Source organism: Acanthopagrus latus, chromosome 13 (assembly GCF_904848185.1).
Source record: "Acanthopagrus latus isolate v.2019 chromosome 13, fAcaLat1.1, whole genome shotgun sequence".
Lineage (NCBI taxonomy): Eukaryota > Metazoa > Chordata > Actinopteri > Spariformes > Sparidae > Acanthopagrus > Acanthopagrus latus.
In genome coordinates, this window is record NC_051051.1 from 18456011 (window position 1) to 18476885 (window position 20875).

Here is a 20875-nt window from a genome sequence, read left to right on the forward strand (position 1 = left end):
GCTTATCATTTTACACTCTGGGAATGAGAATATACTCTATAATTGGTGTACACTTAACACTTTTAAAGTGAATTATGATCACTTTGAGAATATATAATCCACACATTATTTTCTTGAAAACGTAACATTATCTTTATTATAATATAATAAACATATTAACAAATGTCTTAACATTGTGGAAGTGTACAGTCGGCTCTTATTACAATGACATCAGTTTTATTTTAGTAGTCTATGCATTACATCATAGAATAAACAAACACCAGTCAGATCATCCCTTGGTAGTAAACAAAAAACTGTTGACTATTTTTTGTCACTGCAAACTCCCTGACAAAATCCCTCTTTGAATTACTAGTGCTCCACTACAGCTCAGCAAGGAAACATTGTCTGCTGAAACACAGATACTGTAACGTTGGGAGATACAGCCTTCAAAAATCTGAACCTGTTCTTTAAAGAACAATATACTCAGCCTGTTAATGTACAACATGACATTCAGCTGGTGCTGCAGTACTGTCAACAGGTGTAATCTGAAACTGAACCATAAATTAGTTCATACACCGAACATCAAACACTGCCAAAGTTACGAAGCCATGGTGCAAAATAAGCTTGACAAATTATTTTTTTATATCATCACTGAGATTTAAAAAAAAAACCCAGATGTGTAAAAGATCACACATAAAAGTTAAAACCTTTCCTACACCAATACATGCACAGGCACCACATACTGGTCATCTCTGTCAAAACCATATGTTGTCTGGAGATCAAATGGCTTAAACGAGTTCAACTCATCAACTTTCAGCAGAGAAATATTTTCAGAATTACCCTGTCTGATATTAAAAGAATGAAAACGTTCTGCAAAACAAAGTGTCTCAAAATCCTTTGCCAGGAGGAAATAGTCACCATTAAATTCAACAATGTCTTTTATCTGACTGAATACTGGCAAATCATCCTCTGTGTTTGAACAAACCAGAAGGCCTGGGCGATACTCTGTCCCAAAACAAGTAATCCAAGAAGTCACATTAACTTCACTGTGTCGTCAACCTGCAGTTCTTCAGCAATTATTTCACCATTTTCCAAGGCACTGGCCTGAACAGTTTTCACTGGACCACAGTTGATGCTTTTGAATGGCATAGATTCCCAGTGGTATGCCACAGCCATCTGATGTTTTTCGGCTAACGACTTTGTTATATTCTTAAAATGTCTGATAGTGCTCTTGAAAAACCTGTGTTTTGCTTCAAACCTCATAGCCCAAACATGAAGAATTGGGCCTATTTTTCGGATGCATCTGGGATAATGGGTCATGAAGTGATGCTTGGGAATCATTTTGCGATGTGGATAAATCTCTTTGAAAAGTTTGTGATGCTCAACAATGAGATGCTTCAGACATACTGTCATGTGATGACAGGAGAAAATATGATGTTCATAATTTGCAGCAGAAGCAGCAAAAGTCTCCAATGAGCATTTCCTTCCTGTACAACATCTCCAAATATCAAGGGCACATTCCTGATCAAGCAAAATGTCTGAATTGCATTGAGACCAATTCCATTTCCAGTCTGCTCTAGGCTGAATCTGGTTGGTCTATTTTTTCGCTCAACAAAGCCATAGTTGTATGAATATATCCGGTTACAAATATCTGTCTTGGATATGATGTTGTTGTCTGAGAGGTAAAAAAAAAGCAATTTCAGCTCTAATTGCCCCACTCCTTCCATGCATAATGTCCACTGCATAGTTATCAGAAACATGAAAGTACTGTAGATCATTGAGCAAACATGTTTGTTTCACTCCAAATGTTGATTGTAGTGTAGGATCTGCCTTCAAGTCATTGCAATGCTGAGCATGCAGTGTTTTATTGCGGAGTGTTATACTTGGATCGTCATCACTGAACACTGACTGTGAGGTTTGTTTATCTACCAGACAGAAGTGACAAAAATAGTTTGAGCTGAATGATTCTACATAGCCAAGAAGTGAGTGCAAGCCCAAATTGTCCACCGTCACCTGTGCAATTGTTCCACAAACAGGTCCATTAGAGAAAGGAATTTCCACTCCTGTACACTTAAGGACTTTCAGATCTTTTATGAGGGGCTCCAAGATAGCATTAAATCCATACTTTTTTACATCCTCTGTATGGAAAAGTGCCAAAAGATGAATATTCATAAGCGCTGAGTTTACCTTTGGAGAAAGATTTTGTAGAATAAAGTATATACTGCCAATTTTATGGATCCCATGCTTTGATCCAAGTGGATTTGCCACTTCAAAATCACCATAGAATATCTGTATTTGAAGAGAGTTTGGTTTTTCAGAGAAGAGGGGGTGATTTTTAAAATAACTTCCATCACAGAAATCTTTGTAAAACCCAGTCTTCTCACAAGGCTGCAAAATATGATTATAAATCTCCCTATTTTTGAATATAAACTTCAGCGTTTCCAGCAAAGGAATGTACACAAATTTGTCTGTCACGGGGACCTGATCATATGTGTCAGTTGTTCGATTCCTTCTTGTGTCATACCTCACGCTTAAAGCGACCTCCACAGGTTCTACAAGACCCCATTTCTCGCTGAAATGTTTTTTCCATTTTGTCTCTGTTCAGATTGCTGAAGGGATTTTCAAGACTCAAAAAATAATCATCAAATTTTGTTCTAATGTCCTCATCATTGGGGAGTAATTTTACAATATCATCTTTGACATTTGAATGCAGTTCCTCTACAAGCTCTTCCATATTTTCAACAACATTTTTTATGACATTAGTAGCCACACCACAGCTTTGAAGTTTTGCAATAAGGGATGCACACATTTCTTGGGTATGTTGCCTGGTCTCATTGAAGCTCTGAGAATTCACTGGTTGCTCTGAAATTGCTGACTCAACTGACATTGTTTGCTCATCAGATAAAACAACTGACGGAGTCGGAGTGACTGGTTCATTATCAATTTGATCAAGACTTTCAACACTATGCTTAGAGTGGAGATGTTTCCTAAAGCCTGAAAAAGTGCAAAATCTGTGACGGCAACCATTCTGGTCACACACCAGTAGAAACTTCCTCCCAGGATAAAAGGCGTGTGTACGTTTGAGATGACGTAGCAACTGCTGAATGGTGACAAAAGTGGACTTGCAAACAAAGCATCGATACATCACAACATCAGTTTAGGAGCTTTGCCCTCAGGTCCTTGACTCTAGGAGTTTCAGGAGAGAGCCTGACATCAATATTGTAGATGGTGGTCTGCACGAATGTGTACATGCTGTTTAAAGCCTGGTCATACGAGATGCCAAATGCATAATGTACCTTGAAAAGTTCATCAAAGGCTGACAGGGAAGACTTGGCCTTGCAGGGAAGGAGCTCACCATCCATTGCAATGTAGTATTCATGGATGCGGTTTCTCGCCATGCCAACTGCCAGGATGTAGGGCTGCCTCCGCTTGTCTGGACCAGAGTGCTCATGTAGGCTGCGACCCGACTGTAACATAAGAATCAAAAGTACAACTACATTATACATCAAATTTTTACGGATATGTCAGACAGAAATCTTTAATGGCACAGTTGAAGGATTACTTAAAAATGGATAAGACAATGTATGGACCAGTAAAGCTGACTGGTTAGAAATAGGTTCAGTTGATTACAATATGTGCCGTGTTTGTTTACATCAGAACAGAGTGTAGTGTGAACAGGAGCCTGGAGGAGATTAACATCAGTCCACTACGCAGCGAAAACTGGCGCTGCGCTCAGCAGTAGTATAGTGATCCACAGTACTGTTGTGTAAAATTTCTGGTTTAGTTAGAACCGTGATGTTTTGGCACACTAATTTACTGCTGTTTATATTATAACAGCTGACCAAAACGTGTGTTTGGAGTGAGGGTTCCACTCTTGCACATTAGATGGTTTCAAAAAGGAAATCAGAACACACTGACGTTATGAAACTTCACTACACGATCCAAAGCTTCCCAGATACTGATCTTCGCGGTTCCCTTCTTTCCACTTGGGGGCAAAAGGTAGACCAGCAGTAGAATTGCCGCCATGTCACCATCCCAACCTGAGAAGATGAGGAGAGAACCTGATTTCAGTACGAAATGCACCTGATAAATCAATATAAACATCCAAAAGGCTCTTAAAAATAGAAAAAATATAATCTATCAGCACAATGGTGTCACAATAAATACAATAAGACAACATTTGAATAAAGGAGGCCGGTCATAAACAGGTTTTTTTTTTTGTCATTTACCTGGGACCTCATCATCCTCGTCGGGGTTCTCCTCTGCAGACTGAATCAGATAGTCGAGCATGGGTGTCTTACTGAGGGTTTTAGCTTGCTCTATTACTTTTGCCTTCAGGGTTGTTCCCCATTTCTCCAAGAGCTTTGACGTAGTCTCTGCTCCAAACAACAGATCAAAGTCTTGCAGAACCTATAGGGGGAAAGCAAGTATAGGTGGACTTGGTGATGGTGAAAGTAGGCGAAAATGAAGCATTTCACCTAAACAAAGCTGTTTTTGGCAGACAATACATTATCAACATAATGTGGACTTACCAGGCCTTCTGCAGGGCTGATAGTAGAAAAAATTCCTGAGCCTGAACTTTTTTCCTTGCCTGAGAGGTGAATAGGGGTGGGGGTGCGAGACAAATTTTAAACACTTAACTTGTTGGCCCAGGTATATAAACAGCCTGTCTATAACCCTGATCATCATTATTGTCGAGTGGCTCTTATTAGATATTTTCATGTGGTATGCATTATGACCCCAGTACTATTCAAGAAAACACGTACCATTTTTTTTTCAATGTGTTAAGCATTTAGATTGACATTAGTCCATCTTAGCACAATCTCTGGAGGTAAATGCTATACAGATTTGACACAGAGGAGGGCTGGGATGGTCTTTTCTTTTTCAGGAGGGCCTTGTGAGCAGAGGAGGTGGAGGCTTGTGCAGGCTGGGGTGGTGTTCTCTTTTTCAGGAGGGCCTGTTGAGCAGAGGAGGTGGAAGCTTGAGCAGAGGAGGTGGAGGCTTGAGCAGAGGACACAGAGGAGGGCTGGGGTGGCCTGTTTTTCAGGAGGGCCTGTTGAGCAGAGGAGGTGGTGGCTTGAGCACTTGAGATGGAGGCTTGAGCAGAGGAGGATTTTGCTGGCCTTTTGATTTTTCGGGCCTGTTGAGCCAGTTTGTTTGCCTCCTTTGAGGACAGCATCCTTGCTGCCTCATTAAGCCTTTTCTGCTTTAGTGCCTGTGCAGTCTCTTTCTTTTTCTTTAAATGTAATTGGTAGTTTTGGAATGATGAAAGGCAGGATCGCCTCAAAGGCTGGTCAGTGTTCATAGTTGAGGCTGTCCAGTCCCTGGCCTTAAGTGTGGACTTGATCACTGCAAGGCTCTCATATGTTTCCACATTCATGGAACACCTGTCAGACTCTAGGATATCATCCATTAAATTGAATGATCCCTCTACCAACGGGCCAGTAAAAATGGACAGAACTGCTGTCACCAGTTTGCCCAAGGTTGGATACCTCACATCTCTGTCTGCATTTTTTAGGGACACAACATGGCTCCACCAGTCCACATCAACTCGGCAGTCCCCTTCAATGTAGCTTGCTAAAAGAGCAAGCATATCCGCATCCATTTGATAGGCCCTGCATTCCTCCACCAGTTGACCGATCTCCTCAGGTGGGACAACATTTGGCAGGGCTTCTCCTAATGTAGTGAATGCTCCAACAACAGCATCGGACTGAATTAGAGCCGGAGTTAGAGCCGAGAGTGATGTTAGTATGCTGTTATTCAAGGGAAGGTTTTTTAGCAGAAACTCTGCTGACTTCATGTACCCTTCTCTGAGACAGTCATAAATTTGTTCCACCCATACCTTCCTCTCCACACAGGCTTTGTTCAATGCACTGTAGCAGAACTGTCCAACAGAGAGCCTCTTGTTTGACAGTTGCAAATCCTTGTTCCGAACATCGACCTTCAGACGCTCCTTGTGGCTCAGTGGAATGGTGTTTGGTCTCATAAATTTGCTCAGGAGCTCTCTTACAAAGGCCACCATTTCAACGTGCAGCAAATGCACCATTGGTTTTTCATGTTGAAGCTTTTTGACAAATCCCTGAAATGTCAGAAGGACCCCTACAAATATATGTATATATAAAAAAAAAACAATTGATATTTGAGCAATTAAAACTCATGATCAGTGTGGGAAATAAATGAACAAAGTATGATCATACATTTAAAATGCAATATTGTAGCTAAATAATACAACTGAATTTTGTTCCAGCTAAACAATGGAAAACTCAATCATCTGTACCCTATGAGGTGACATCATATGTTTGTAGGTATCAAGTCTGCTGTAGGTTTTGCATCCTCTGATAAATAACTATACTCTGTGATAAGACTACAGAGATGGCTTTTGGACATGTTACTCACTTGCATGAACAGGAGTAATTATAGGAAACTATTACGCTATTTCCTCACAATATCACATGGTAGGCTACTTAAAAGTTGACAATAATCTTTTTAATTTGGTTAGTCTATTATTGCTGTAGAAAAGACCTGACTGCCATGACTTGGGTCATTTGGTCATGTGCCAGTGGAACAGTTTAAGTTGCTGTGAGTATGCCTATCATACAAAAGATACCTCTGTACAAGTCGATCATGACCTTTACTCGTTCGAACTCTGTAATGACCACAGAGATCCGCTCTTTTCGGTCTTGGTTTACTTGTGTTCCCGTTCAGGAAGCTGCTGCCTGTTCTCTCTGAAGAACAACTATCCTGGCCCTTTCCTCATCTGTGAGGTCATGTCGATCAAATACCTGATTAAGAAGTCTTCTGTAGTACACACACACACAAACACATTTACAATATGTCTATTTAGCCTATTACCTTAATATGATGCTAATTTGTTACTTCCTAATAAAATCTAACCATTTAAAAAACATCTTAAAATATGCTGCATCATTAGGCCCTATCAGTCCTTCCAGGATTTCACGGGGCTTTGTTGCGATCAAAAATGCCAGATTTCGCGGCAGGTTTTATATAAGTTGCGGTGCAAGTTGCGATGTTGATATTCTGTTGCAAGATAATTGTGGGAGCAGTTGGGATCATGAAATGAAATCAGTTACATTATATAGCCCAACTATAGAATTAAAGTTCACATTAAAAAGTGTCAAAACAGTGGAAAAGGAATTATTATTTGAAAACAGGGAAAACATGTAGCCTACATGGTCTAACATGTGATTATGCTGCTGGTTAGTCATGGAAATGGGTGCTCTCTGTTCACATAATGTGACTTTAGAATCAAGGGGCTTGGTCAAGAATAGTTTTGGTCGAATTCTTTATAGAGGTCGACCTAGTTGCCAACAAAAAGAACTTGCAGTGCTGCTATATTATTTAGGCTATCTTTATTTTTCTTAATAAAACTCGTGTTTGTGGAATAGAACCTCTAGCCAAGCACGAGGGGTCGCGAGAGATGCACGCACTGCCACGCAGTGAGGGCCAGTGAGCTGTCACTCCTCGAGAAAGAGTAGGTAACTTGCGTTGGAAGTTTTTAAACTCTCAATGGCTGATAACCTGAGCAGTAAACACAAGTCAGCAGTAGCCTATAAAATACGGTCATTGGCAGCTGTTTGTAGGTAGCCTACACTGCAGGCAATGTGTTTGCGATGCAAGTAGCCTAATTTATAGCAGAAAGGAAGGAACAGTGCAACACTGCTGTCGCAGAGCTGGTATTCTGTGGTAGGGGATATAGCCAGAGAGTCGCGGAGAAGTTGCGGTGATCGGTAAAAATTGCAACATCGCACTGAGTTCACGAGGGGGTTGGCTAAATTTGCGTTGAAGTTGCAAATCGCAACATCGCGAATTCCTGGAGGGTCTACCCTGAGCTAAAACAAACTAAACTAAACAAAATTACGGACAGCAACTATATACACATCACACATGTTATAATTAAAAAGGTTGCAAGCCTACCTGTATTTGTGTTCCTCAGTGGGTCCAGAGCATGATAGTAGTGTACCACTACTACATCCAGGAGCTCATTCATTCTTGTGCACACTTCCAGCATCTGAATGAAGCAGTTGCTGATAGGTCTTATCAAGCTCTTGGGGGGGAGATGGAGTAAATTCTGTCTCGAGCCCAGACTTCTTCCCCCTCATCACAGCGCAATTATCGAGTAGAACACTGGTGACATTTCTCCACTCCAGCCCATATGAGTGCAGGACGTCATTTAGTTCCATCATCAAAACTGATGCATTGGCAATGTTGACTTTTTTGCTGGCAAGATGCTGTGTTTTCACACTGCCTGCATCCTCATCACAAAATCGGACCAGAACATTAAGAATTTTGTCCATACTATTGTCCGTGGCCTCATCAATGTTGAGTGAAAACATGCATCGAAACATTGGCTGTCAACTTGGCTGTCAATTTCAAGAATGTTGACTGCCCACTTGCTGCCTGTACAACACCACCTGTCTATATTACTCATAATAATTTAATTTAATTTAATTTAATAATTTGAGGAGTTGGGGAACGTCTCAATAAAAAAATACTTACATAGCCCTGTTTGGAGTCGGGATCTCTTAGGGAAGGGAACAGTGTTACAATCCCCAATGCATATTGTGTCCTCTTGTCCTTTGGTGGAGCACTTCTGTGGGTGTAATGGATAGGTTGCATTGATGGCAAGAAACTCCATTACATGTTTTTCATGAACAACATGTTTGCAATCAAATACTATGAATGTGCCTTTATAACTAAATAATGCACCTTGAAGCATTTTACATACCCATACTTTTCCAACATATCAGCAACAACGATGTTGACAAGTTCACGGCGTGTTCAGTCCTTCATCTGCCCTTTAGTCGCATATTCTGCAAGTATTTTGCCCTCCAGCCCTCCAGGCTTTTGTTCCAGAACTCTCTCGACAAGCTTGAAAACAAGAAAAATATGAGAAGAAAAAATAAGATCACACCCCACCCCAAAAATATGATGTCAAAAACATACATCATAATGAGAAGGAACATACAAAAAACATCACCTCTTTGGCTCGTGAAGAACTGTCATCAACATGCTGACTTCTTGGGGGGCTCAGAATGCAATCATCGATGCACTGTCTTTTGGGAGACATCAGAAAAGCATCACTATCCAACGAGTGTGATGATAGTGACAAGGTGTCTGTGCATGAGGATGCAGGAGAGTCTGAAAAGAGGGAACACATCATTTTCAAAAACACATTTCACATCTGATTTCATTAATTGACTCACAGTTTCAAATAAGAAGAGGTGAGGGCATGGAAAGACATGGTGAAAATGTGCATGTGTCTTTCATCCATATACCATTAATAGACTACAATCAGTTTTGATGGTTAATGTCGCTACATTTTAGGCAATTTAGGCTACAACAGACAGTCTTCTTGGTGGCAACTAAGTGCCGAGGTCTGTATTCTTATTAGTTGATATTTTCCTGAGTAAATGGATTGGTTCTGTAAGTAATGAAAAACAAATTCTGCCTAAATGATCAAATTAAATTTTAAAGGGAAAATTGGTGAGTACCTTATTAATTGTGTGATTAAAAGCCAATTACAATGATCAGATATTGATAGTGTAAGCCTGAAATGCACAATTTGATCAAACGACCACTTACCACTGACAGAAAGATTGTCAACAATCGTCCACTGTATGTCAGATTTTTCCTCCAGGATGTCACTGAAGACCTCCTCATCAACCTCTGTTCCACTCTCATCCAGCAAATATATGTCCTTCTCAGCAGGTATACTGAACTTCGTTTTAGCTTCGAACACAGAAAAAAGGATAAATTAAGCTTGGGTACATCTCTTATTGTAACTTAGTGTTACAATAAGAGATTTTTGCAACTAAAACGCCAGGTCTGGTGAGCCAGGTCTTTGCCGAACATTTTTGATCGACTGTTCAATTCATTTTGAGTTTACGCCACAAGCTTTCCCCACAGAACGAGCAAAGGTGGCGTTCATGATTTCTCACCTGACCGGACGAGCCAAAGCTTGGGCTTCGGCCGAATGGAGCCGAAACTCTACGGTATGTGAAACGATCGCAGGGTTTCAGACGGCACTAACTAGAACATTTGACCCGATTTGCTCCGACAGAGAAAAGGCCCAGGAACTGAGCACCTTGAGACAAGGTAGAGACTCTGTGTGTGATTATGCCATTCACTTTCGGATGCTGGCAGTGGAGAGTGGATGGAACAACGCCGCTCTCTATGATACTTTCTTAAAAGGTCTTTCGACAGATATCCAGGATCTTTTGGTGCCACTCGATCTTTCCTCAAGTCTGGATGCGCTCATCGCACTCGCCATCCGTACGGATAACCGACGCACACAACTCAGGAAACACCGCGAAGGGAGACGAGGCGACTGAGATCGATGTGCGGCTCCACAGGAATCAAAATGGCCGACAACACACCGAACCTCTCCAGAGAACCTCCAGACTCGCGCTGACGATGAGCCCATGCAGTTAGGACGGGCTCGATTATCTCCAGATGAACGCCTGAAGAGACGCCAAGAAGGGAGGTGTTTTTATTGTGGAGAGACCGGTCATCTCGTCAGCTCTTGTCCAGCCAAAAAAGCCCCGGTGGTGAGTTCAAATGAGATTGCTAAGTCGGCTGTGCGTGTGCTTACCAAAGTCAAGCTAAACGCTAAGTGGGACATGAAAGTGTTAGTAGATTCAGGAGCAGATGAAAGTCTCATGGATTGGAACTTGGCCAAGAAACTACATATTGACTGTGAATATCTAGCCAGGCCCATTCGGGCACGCTCCCTTAACGGAGCAGACATTTTCATGATAACTCACATAACCAAACCGATAGAAATGACAATTGGCAATCATCACGAAACTATACAGTTCCACTTGTTCAACTCCACCTCTCACTCTTTGATTCTGGGACAACCCTGGCTCTTCCTACATAACCCTCACGTCGACTGGAAGAGCAGTCAGATTAGAGAGTGGGGGGAGGACTGCACTAAACGCTGCTTGACTGAATCTGTTACCGAGATCAATCTATTCTCCACTAACCCTGTCACAGACCCCGAATACCCAGACCAGACTTCAGTCCCGAGCTGTTACCATCGACTAAAAGAGGTATTTAACAAAGCTAAAGCCTTGTCTCTCCCTCCTCATTGCCCTTACGACTGCGCCATCGACCTGATCCCTGGTTCTACGATTCCCAAGGGACGACTATATTCCATCTCCGGACCCGAAAAGAAAGCCATGAACGATTACATCTCCGCTTCCCTGCAAGCCGGACTCATTCGGCCATCATCATCACCAGCGGGAGCTGGATTTTTCTTTGTGGGTAAGAAAGATGGATCATTACGCCCATGTATTGACTATAGTCCATTGAATGACATTACCATTAAGAACAGATACCCTCTTCCACTGATGACATCGGTCTTCGACCAGCTACAACAGGCGAAGGTTTTTACCAAGCTCGACCTTCGCAACGCGTATCACCTGATTTGGATCCGAGAAGGAGACGAATGGAAGACCGGCTTTAACACTCCCAGTGGTCACTATGAGTATTGTGTTATGCCATTTGGTCTCACCAATGCACCTGCTGTGTTTCAGGCCATGATCAATGACGTTCTCAGGGACTTCTTGGACCAGTTCGTTTATGTCTACTTGGACGACATCTTGATTTATTCCCCGGACATTAACACACATCAAGCTCACGTAACACAAGTTCTCAACCGACTACTGGAACATAAACTGTATGTAAAAGTTGAAAAGAGTGTATTTCATGCCGAGACTGTCTCATTCCTAGGCTTCATTGTAGCCCCTGGAAGAGTTCAGATGGATCCGGCTAAAGTTAGCGCTGTAGCCGAATGGCCAACTCCCGACAGTCGCAAAAAGGTTCAGCAATTCCTAGGATTTGCTGACTTTTACAGGCGATTAGTCAGAGGTTTTAGCGCGACAGCTTCTCCTCTCCATGCGCTTACCTCCACGCAGGTTCCCTTCGTCTGGAATCCCGAGGCTGAAAAGGCCTTTCAAGAACTCAAGCATCGTTTCACTACAGCCCCGATCCTCACCTTACCGGATCCACAAAGACAGTTCGTGGTGGAGGTGGATGCGTCGAATGAAGGGGTAGGAGCGGTACTCTCTCAGAGATCAGAAAAGGATGGTAAGATGCATCCCTGCGCCTTCCTGTCATGACGGTTGTCATCAGCCGAGAGAAACTACGACGTTGGCAACCGAGAACTGCTAGCAGTTAAGCTAGCTTTGGAGGAATGGCGTCATTGGTCGGAGGGTGCCGAGCTACCTTTCATTGTCTGGACAGATCACAAAAATCTGTTTTTTATTCGCAAAGCCAAAAGACTAAACTCTTGCCAGGCCAGGTGGGCGCTTTTCTTTAACCGATTCTCTTTTACCTTGTCTTACAGGCCGGGATCCCGGAATGTAAAACCTGACGTGCTGTCCAGACTGTTTGATCCCGAGCCTAAGACCAAGCAAGCCGAAACAATCCTTCCACTGAACTGTGTGGTAGGAGCGGTGACTTGGCCAATAGAAAAAGAGGTAAAGCAAGCCAACGGTGGAGCCCCGTCACCTCGTGGTTGTCCCGACAATCGTCTGTATGTACCCGCTGAGCTACGGCCACAGGTGATTCATTGGGCTCACACCTCGCTGCTTTCATGCCATCCGGGAGTCAAACGTACTATGTATGTCATCTCCCGGAGATTCTGGTGGCCGGCGATGGAGTCGGAGGTTCGGGAGTACATAGAGGCGTGTTCGGTCTGTGCCCGCAACAAAACATCATCCAAGGCTCGCACGGGACTTCTACAACCACTCCCCATCCCATCCAGACCGTGGTCGGATATCTCTGTGGACTTTGTCACTGGGCTCCCGGTCTCTCAAGGAAATACCACAGTTCTCACAGTGGTGGATCGCTTCTCGAAGATGGTACATTTTATTGCATTACCGAAACTACCATCAGCTAAAGAAACCGCAGAAGTCATGATGACTCAAATTTTTTCGAATCCACGGATTTCCTAAAGACATTGTTTCGGACCGGGGGCCTCAGTTCATATCCAAGTTCTGGAAAGAATTCTGCAACCTAATTGGAGCCACGGCCAGTCTGACATCAGGATACCACCCAGAAGCTAACGGCCAGACCGAACGCCTAAACCAACAGCTGGAAACCGGCCTCCGATGCGTGGTACACCAGAATCCCTCGACATGGAGCAAACACCTGGTCTGGGTAGAGTATGCACATAATTCATTACCTACATCCGCTACTGGTATTTCCCCTTTTCATTGTCCTTTCGGTTACCAACCTCCCCTGTTTCCAGACAATGAGAGAGAAGCGTCGGTACCCTCGGCCTATGCCATGGTTCAGCGTTGTCGACGGGTCTGGGCAGCTGCCAGACAAATTCTCATCCGACAAGGAGATCGGGTGAAGAGAAACGCCGATCAGAAAAGGCGACCAGCTCCAGATTATCAACCAGGACAGAGAGTGGGGCTTTCTACTAAAGACTTAAATCTCAAGGTGTCGTCCAAGAAACTGGCTCCACGATTTGTAGGTCCCTTCCCCATCACCAGAAACATTGGTCCAGCAGCAGTTCGACTACACCTGCCTCGGTCCTTACGAGTACATCCCACCTTTCATGTCAGTCAGATCAAGCCGGTGAAAGAAAGCAAGATGGTATGGTAAAGTCTTTGTCTTCCCCTGTCTCTGTGCCAGAGTATTTCGTCTTTATGTCGTCTACCGAAGCCATTTACCACAGCCTTGTTCCACGCCTTGTTGAGAATTTATTTCACGTCCTGGATAAGTATTGTTCATGTTTTATTTATCTGTATTTTGTATCCTCGAGAAGAGTGATTTTGATTTGTAATTTCTGGTTAGAGTTTTGAGTTGTAGTTTGAATTTTGATAGCGTTTCTTTTTCCTCGTTACGAGTGAATTTTTGTTGGATAACTTTATTAAGAAAGAGTAGATAATTTTCATAGCCTCTGAGCTTTCTCTTCGGAGAGTATTTATTTTGTTAACTTTGATATTTATGAATATATTCAAGAACAGTGTAGCTTTTCCTCCTGCGGAAGCGTTTTCAGTTCTTCTGTGTTTCATGTTGTGTGTCTTGTTCGTCACGCAGTGTTTCATAGAGTTTTATTTGTCATTCATTCTGGAGAGTTACAAATTCAGATTAATAAAACTTGACACTACTTCTGCTCTTTTCTGCCCAAGTCTGACATGTAATACATTTTCCAAAAACGTAATAGCCGCTGCCTACTACAAACGTAATACGCCATTTCCCACAAATGTAATAACTATTACGTTTGCAGGGATTTATTTCGTTTGCGGGGACGTGAAAATCTTTTTTGTAATAACTTCCCACAAATGCAAATACAACGAATAATGGTCGGGTTTTGTTTGTTTGTTTGTTTGTTTGTGTGACTGTCTAATACTACTAATACTTCTGACCGTGGGTGCAAAATCCAGTTGTCAACTTTCTGCTCCGCTGTCACAAAGGATTATGCACGCCTTGTTGAGAATTTATTTCACGTCCTGGATAAGTATTGTTCATGTTTTATTTATCTGTATTTTGTATCCTCGAGAAGAGTGATTTTGATTTGTAATTTCTGGTTAGAGTTTTGAGTTGTAGTTTGAATTTTGATAGCGTTTCTTTTTCCTCGTTACGAGTTACCCATTTCGGCCATAAGCGGTCATATTGACCACACATCATTTCGCAGGGTTTCATTGTTAAATATTTTGTGGTTCCCTGTGAAATTACTTGTGAGTTAATTATTATCTAGTTGTATTAGCCTATATAGCCTGGTTGGCACCATGGACAAACAAAAGCGAGAGTTCTCCCTCCATGAAACAGCGAGCGGAGCTGTTCAACACTGAAGTGCTGAAGTGATGCGACTCTTACTGTGTAGCAGGGAAAGCCGAGGAAGAATGTCTGCATCGGGATGCAGGTGTGGGCACCTTTAGTGTAGCGAAGGCAAAAACAGAGACAGTGATGTACTACAACAACACCAATTACAGCGTGGACCTGGACCAGATGGCGAGGGCGTACTCCGTCAAAGGTGGTGTGGAAGATGGCCGGTGGCCATGTAACATCCTCAACCTGGCTGGGATCAATGCCCGCATCTTATTCAAGGAGCAGCAGCAGCAGGAGAGCCTGGAGGAAATTATTATTATTATTATTATTTCATGAGCAGTTAATTTCCAGCTTTTTCTATTATTATTTTTTTCAATATAAATTATTAAGTATTAAAATAAATTGTCTCATAATCAAATGCGTTTCTTTAATTATTAATTTTCGCATTCTGATTTTTTCTCTATTATATTCTTGTGTAAATATACAATGGTTTACTATATGTGATTATATGAATATTGATAAATGTATAATTTATTTTGTGAAAATGTACATTTTGGTGTTATTTTTTTATTTTTTATTTTTTGTAAATCATGACACAATGTGCATTCATCACTCAATTTGGTATTTACATGAGAGAATATAGAGATTATTATCTAGCGGTCCAAATGACCGCTTACGGACGTTCTAGTAGTGTTTGAATTCTGGCCCTTCTGAAGTCCAACTGACACTTTGGTCCAATCAGAAACATATAATTTGACCGGATCTAACTCTAGGGTCGTGGAAAGCGCACTGTTAAGCGTTAACTATAGATCATTAAGATTAATTGGATCAGATCTGACTGGAACTAACCTGCCACAGTGCTGGTGCTGATTTCCATCCTTCACCCAGCACACAAGTAGCATTACTATGCTAGGTACTCTTTTCGTGGTTCTTGGTCCTTTAGAAATATTATTGTTGTGGCATTCATGCCAATAAAGCGAACCCTTTAGATTCTTGCCTATAGGTGTTGGGTTTACAAAGAGCAATGCATCCAGATTTCTTCAGATTTGTATTGCCAATGGAAATTTAAATTTAAATGTCCGGCGATGTTTTCGTCACTGAAATAATTTTTTTTCAAGCTAGTTGTCTCCCTCTGTCAACCACAATCTGTCTCCTCTGTCAACAAACTCTATTCAGTCTGTCAATTAATAGGTGTTTGGGGGAAAACGCCTCCGACCTAACTTTACTAAACTACAGCTTATCATTTGAATGTTGACTAGGACCTAAAGCTGAGATTGTATTAATTCTGAAACACAGACAACCCCAAAACGGCCCAAAATTATTTTTCTTCATGTCAGACCACGTCTACGAACGGGCTGCTGCTGCTTCCGACTCATCTTGATGAGACAATATTCACTCAGGTGGTGATGCGCAGCACTGGCGGTGAGAGAGAGATGATCCTCATTAACAAGAAGCATTTTGCTTATGCAAAGAACTAAATCTGTTTAAACTAGTTATTTATATGCCACAAAACCACCACAACGACCATTATTCATTGTATTATTAGCCTACATCTGTGGGAAGTTATTACAATAAAGATTTTCACGTCCCTGCAAACCTAATAAATCCCTGCAAACATAATATGTGGGAAATCGCGTGTTACGTTTCTAGTAGGTAGCGGCTATTACGTTTATGGAAAATGTATTGCATTTGTGGGTTTATTACATTAAATGCTGCAGATTTTTATTACCTTTGTGGTTTATTACGTTTGCGGGCATTATTACATTGGCGGGCATTACAGTCTGTAAATTGTACCTGATGAGAGTGGAGTAAAACTTTTAGAGAGACGACTTTTGTGCTGATTCCGTTCGGTGTGACGACTTTTGTACTGATACCTTCGGTGTGACGACTTTTGTGCTGATACCGTTCGGTGTGACGACTTTTGTACTGATTGCGTTCAGTGTGACAACTTTTGTGCTGATTCCGTTCGGTGTGACGACTTTTGTACTGATTCCGCTCAGTGTGACGACTTTTGTGCTGATGCTGTTCAGTGCGAGTCTGTTCAGTGTGACAACGTTTGTCCTGAGGCAGTTCAGTGTGACAAGTTTTTTTTCTCAGGCCTTTTGGTCCGATGACTATTTTTCATGTGGCTGTTTGGTGCGAGTGTGACAGAGCTTTTCCTGAGACCTTATACCTTTTCATCTGAGGTCTGACGCTGAAACCTGATCCTGAGGATGTCCTAAAATGTGCACCTTATTGAGAACATTTTCTTTCACTTAAAAAAAAAAATTGTTTTAAGTTCATAAGATAAGATTGTTTTAAGAAGAGACAGAAGATTCAAGGTAAATTGCTTTATCTACAGTTGCAGTGTCTGTGTTGCGTTTTTGTGCTTGTGTCTGTTTGCTTGCAGCGCTGGGCGGAGTTTTACAGTCACAGGACGGAGATTACACACACCCACCTGTAGCACCTGTTCTTGCTTGGTTGGAATGAAAACCTGCAGCCACATGGCCCTTTACTGGATCATTTTGACACTGAAGGCGTATGCCAAGACTTACTCTAGTGTTCGTGTGTTTTCTAGTGCTTACTCTTACTTTGTCTTCAGTGATCTCCTGTGTAAAAACCTGTCTGTGACTCCGCTCCAGTGTGCCAGGACCTCTGCAGTCCACCACCTGCCTTGCGCTCCTCCAAGACTACACAATAAGGCTGTTATGTGAAAGCCACTACTTTAAGTGGTTAATGAATGTGACAAATTTCATGCATGCATTTCTTGCATGCAGTCTTGTGATTTTAGTAGAGCCCTGTTAAAATTTCCTGTTTTAAGATGTATGCTCTGATATTTGGGAAACATTTTAAATACTGGCCTATACCTATTTCAAGATGAGCCAACTTGTTTCAAGTAACAGCATAATCATACTCCGATAGTGTTAAGAAATTTCCACTTAAAGCTAGGGTCTACAATCCCAGAGAGCTAGCAAGATTTTAAAGTTCCACCCCTCCCCAACCCGTCAGTGCTCCGTCCAAAGCCACGCCCCCACAAACTTGAACGTGCATCTGGCAGTGGGACTTAGCAGGGAGAAGGAGCAGACATGAAGTAAAGAGCCGAAATAACAAACAACATCCGGTTACTTTTCAAAATAAAACACTCCGTGTTGAAACCAGCACATGTTGTGAGGCCAGCTGTCTGCCGTACTGCGCCGTGGCGGACTCGAACCGCAACCGGTGGACACTGCCGGTGTGACAGTTTAACTAGCGTTCAACTGGCGACAGTCCCAGATGTGCTGGAGGTGTGGTTTGAGGATCCCGTCTGGAGAGGGGTCCTCGACATGTTCGCTAACCAGGAAAAACCTTCTGATCACCCTGCTCATCGATCCACGTCATGTTTATGTATGTTCATTTTGACGTGGCTTGAACAAACACTACTATTCCACACGGAGATGCCGGAGTCTGCGACCTGCAAATCACTGTTAGACGAGCGCTACAGAGCACACAGTGACAGTGTAGGTGACTGTGTCCATGCCTGTCTGAAAAAAAAAAACGCAACTGTCAATAAATCGTCCAAAAGTGCATATTGTTGGGATCATATATTTCTTGTGAATATCTGTACTGTCAGACAACTCACGGGTGGAACAGTGTGAGGCATTTGTTCACGCCGAGCGGCTCGAGAGCTGAGTGGACACCGCAATTAGCTGTGGCGTTGAATGCTCAGCATCTAGGTTAACTTGTGACACCTGTTACCATCAAGTATTTCTTTCATTCCACACCGCGTTCAAATGATTACTGAATGAAAGCCATTGTTCCCAGCCGCATGCAACGTTATTAAGCTGAAGCCAAGTCGATGTAAAAACTGTATATACTGTCATACAGCCTGCTTGTCAAACAGTCTGCAGAATATTTTGACATCCAGCCCGAACTCAGCGTGACGTCAGTCAGCTGTGGCAAAGCGCGAGGCGTCCATATCCACCTGTGACGCAAACACATGTAGCGTCGACCATGGTTCATAGGAAAGCCCTGACAGCCTCAACCGACTCCTCCAGACCCTGACTGATTCAGGTTCCTACCCCAACTTAGACAGTGCTCAGCAGCAGCCGGAAATAGAGAAAGACTACAAGTGAGGAGGATAAAGAGAAAGATATCATCATAAGGACACACAGCAACCCATTGCAGCTTTTGTCTTTAAATAATATAAATAATGTAACATCACCACCCTCTCTGTTGTTTACCCCTCCAGACAAAGAAGAGAGACAGCATGCTCTGGACCCCCTCCTCTGTTTGAACACGGACGGCAGCAAGCAGTCATGGACAGAAACTTAAGTGACCTCATGTTGCCAGAGAGCTCAACATAAAATAACTATCTTCTCTCGCCTCTTGGAGAAGAGGACATGGACCTTTAATGACTGTCGGAGTAACATGTGAACCTGCAGGTGCAGGAGAACTTTCTGAACTATACAAAATGACAGCATAAAACTTAATATGAGCAATTGAATGGATGGAATGATTGATAATTGATTTACACACATGGTTTAAGTTGAACATTTTTAATATTTTTGTCTTCTGTTTTCAGACGATCACATTCACAGTCAGTGATGGATGTCCAATATATGCAATATGTAATACGAAGCAGCACCACAACTGAAACATTTTTACACATACTGCTGGTGCCCGTTTGTCCCTTATGGACATTCAAGGCACTCATAAGCTGATAGCAGCTCTTGTTTTGATGTGTTGCTTCTAAGAGCAAGATCACATCAATATTTTAACATGGCTCAATCTCAGTTTTTACAGAAAAGTTTCAAAGAACAAAACTGTTTTCCCAACATTCCCAATACACTACATCCAGTAGGTAATTTGTTAAATTTTAACAGGGGGACCTCCCATTGGGAACACCACCCTGCACCGAAACACCTATGTACCCCTCCCAAAGCACATTGTTGCAGGATACCTTTACCATAACTGTGACATTTCTAATTCTTACATTACATTTTATCCCGTTGTCTTCCTTCTCTCCCTACAATTGTCTGTTTATTACAGTAATGAGTAAATACACCTTTAAATTGTATGCAGTGGACTGAGATTAGTCGGGCAGGGTTTTCTCATGTTTCTCACAATACACTACAAGCACTTTCATTTTAAATTACATCACCCACGTGACCCCTTTACCATCTAAACTCCTTGAAGAACACACAATGAACATTGTGCATTGTGCCGATTTATCAGCCGGGCAATTTTATCAGCCGATATTAGCCTATCACAGATAAATCACATTGGTGGATATATTGTCCGATATGCACCAATATGAAAACCTTACTTTTAAAAACTGTAATACAGGAAAAATATGCTTGGGGTAATTTAAAATTGCTGTAATGACATAGCTTGTCCAGCAGAGTGTGCTTCAATGGGGGATAAAACAGCTGGTGTCAGGAAACCATGTTCTGAGCAGACACACAGATTAGCATTTTTACAGGCCACAGAACCGCTGGGTCTGACATCCTGAGAGTGCAGTTCACACTTTTTGTGAACTCTGGGCCATGTCTGAAGAGGTGGTATTGAAGACAGTTTATCAGAGAGGGTGGGTGCCCTATCCTGCTGTAAACCTTCTTGCCATTTGGGTTTTGAGTTATTGTGATATTCTGATGTGTTTAGAGTCATTTCAACTCTCAGGTCTGAAGACTCTGGGCTGGCTGGGAGGTCACATGCAACTGAAAGCAGGGTTGATAATGATACATACCACTGAAGTTAAATGTCACTCTTTTCATATTTTGAGACAGAAAAAAATGTACATTCATTTAAGTGCCAAGTGTGTGTGTGTGTGTGTGTGTGTGTGTGTGTGTGTGTGTGTGTGTGTGTGTGTGTGTAAGACAAGAGCAAAATGATGGCTGAGTTTCAAAGTACCATGCCGCATGTCATGGACAAAGGAAGACTACAAAGAAAACGGCTGACCAAAAGGGACTACAAGATGGCTGATCGATGTCCAAGTTGGTGGATCACCACTGTTTAATTAATAAACATGTTGAGTCCAAGTCCAAGAGCTGGTAGGATAGACAGTGTGACACCTTTCCATGTATAACTACTGTATTTTATTCCTCACAAGTTTCCAAACTACCAGTTACCA

At 42.2% G+C, this 20875-nt stretch overlaps 1 protein-coding gene across 2 annotated transcripts; it reads right to left on the bottom strand.

Moving 5' to 3' along the window:
- Positions 1-111: 111 nt before the first annotated feature.
- Positions 112-18834, bottom strand: LOC119030829. Of its 2 annotated transcripts, XR_005078428.1 has the most exons (8): positions 18728-18834; positions 9583-9729; positions 8978-9138; positions 8726-8868; positions 8497-8590; positions 7915-8008; positions 4512-6078; positions 4305-4389 (listed from the first exon to the last, which is right to left on the bottom strand). XR_005078428.1 is itself a non-coding variant. In XM_037118726.1 (5 exons), the coding sequence occupies exons 1-5, from the start codon at positions 8633-8635 to the stop codon at positions 3132-3134; spliced, it is 816 nt and encodes a 271-aa protein (XP_036974621.1). In that variant the 5' UTR covers positions 8636-8715; the 3' UTR covers positions 112-3131. The 2 variants fall into 2 exon arrangements, 1 of the variants encoding a protein (XP_036974621.1); XM_037118726.1 differs by lacking the exons at positions 7915-8008; positions 8726-8868; positions 8978-9138; positions 9583-9729; positions 18728-18834 and adding exons at positions 112-3446; positions 3898-4019 and having other exon boundaries at positions 4209-4389; positions 4512-4570; positions 8497-8715.
- Positions 18835-20875: the final 2041 nt, after the last annotated feature.

Coding starts and splice junctions, on each gene's coding strand:
- LOC119030829 (XM_037118726.1), bottom strand. CDS start 8,635: ATGGAGTTTCTTGCCATCAATGCAACCTATCCATTACACCCACAGAAG. Junction 4,571..8,496: donor CCGACTCCAAACAGGGCTAT/GTAAGTATTTTT, acceptor TTCACCTCTCAG/GCAAGGAAAAAAGTTCAGGC. Junction 4,020..4,208: donor CGAGGATGATGAGGTCCCAG/GTAAATGACAAA, acceptor TCATCTTCTCAG/GTTGGGATGGTGACATGGCG.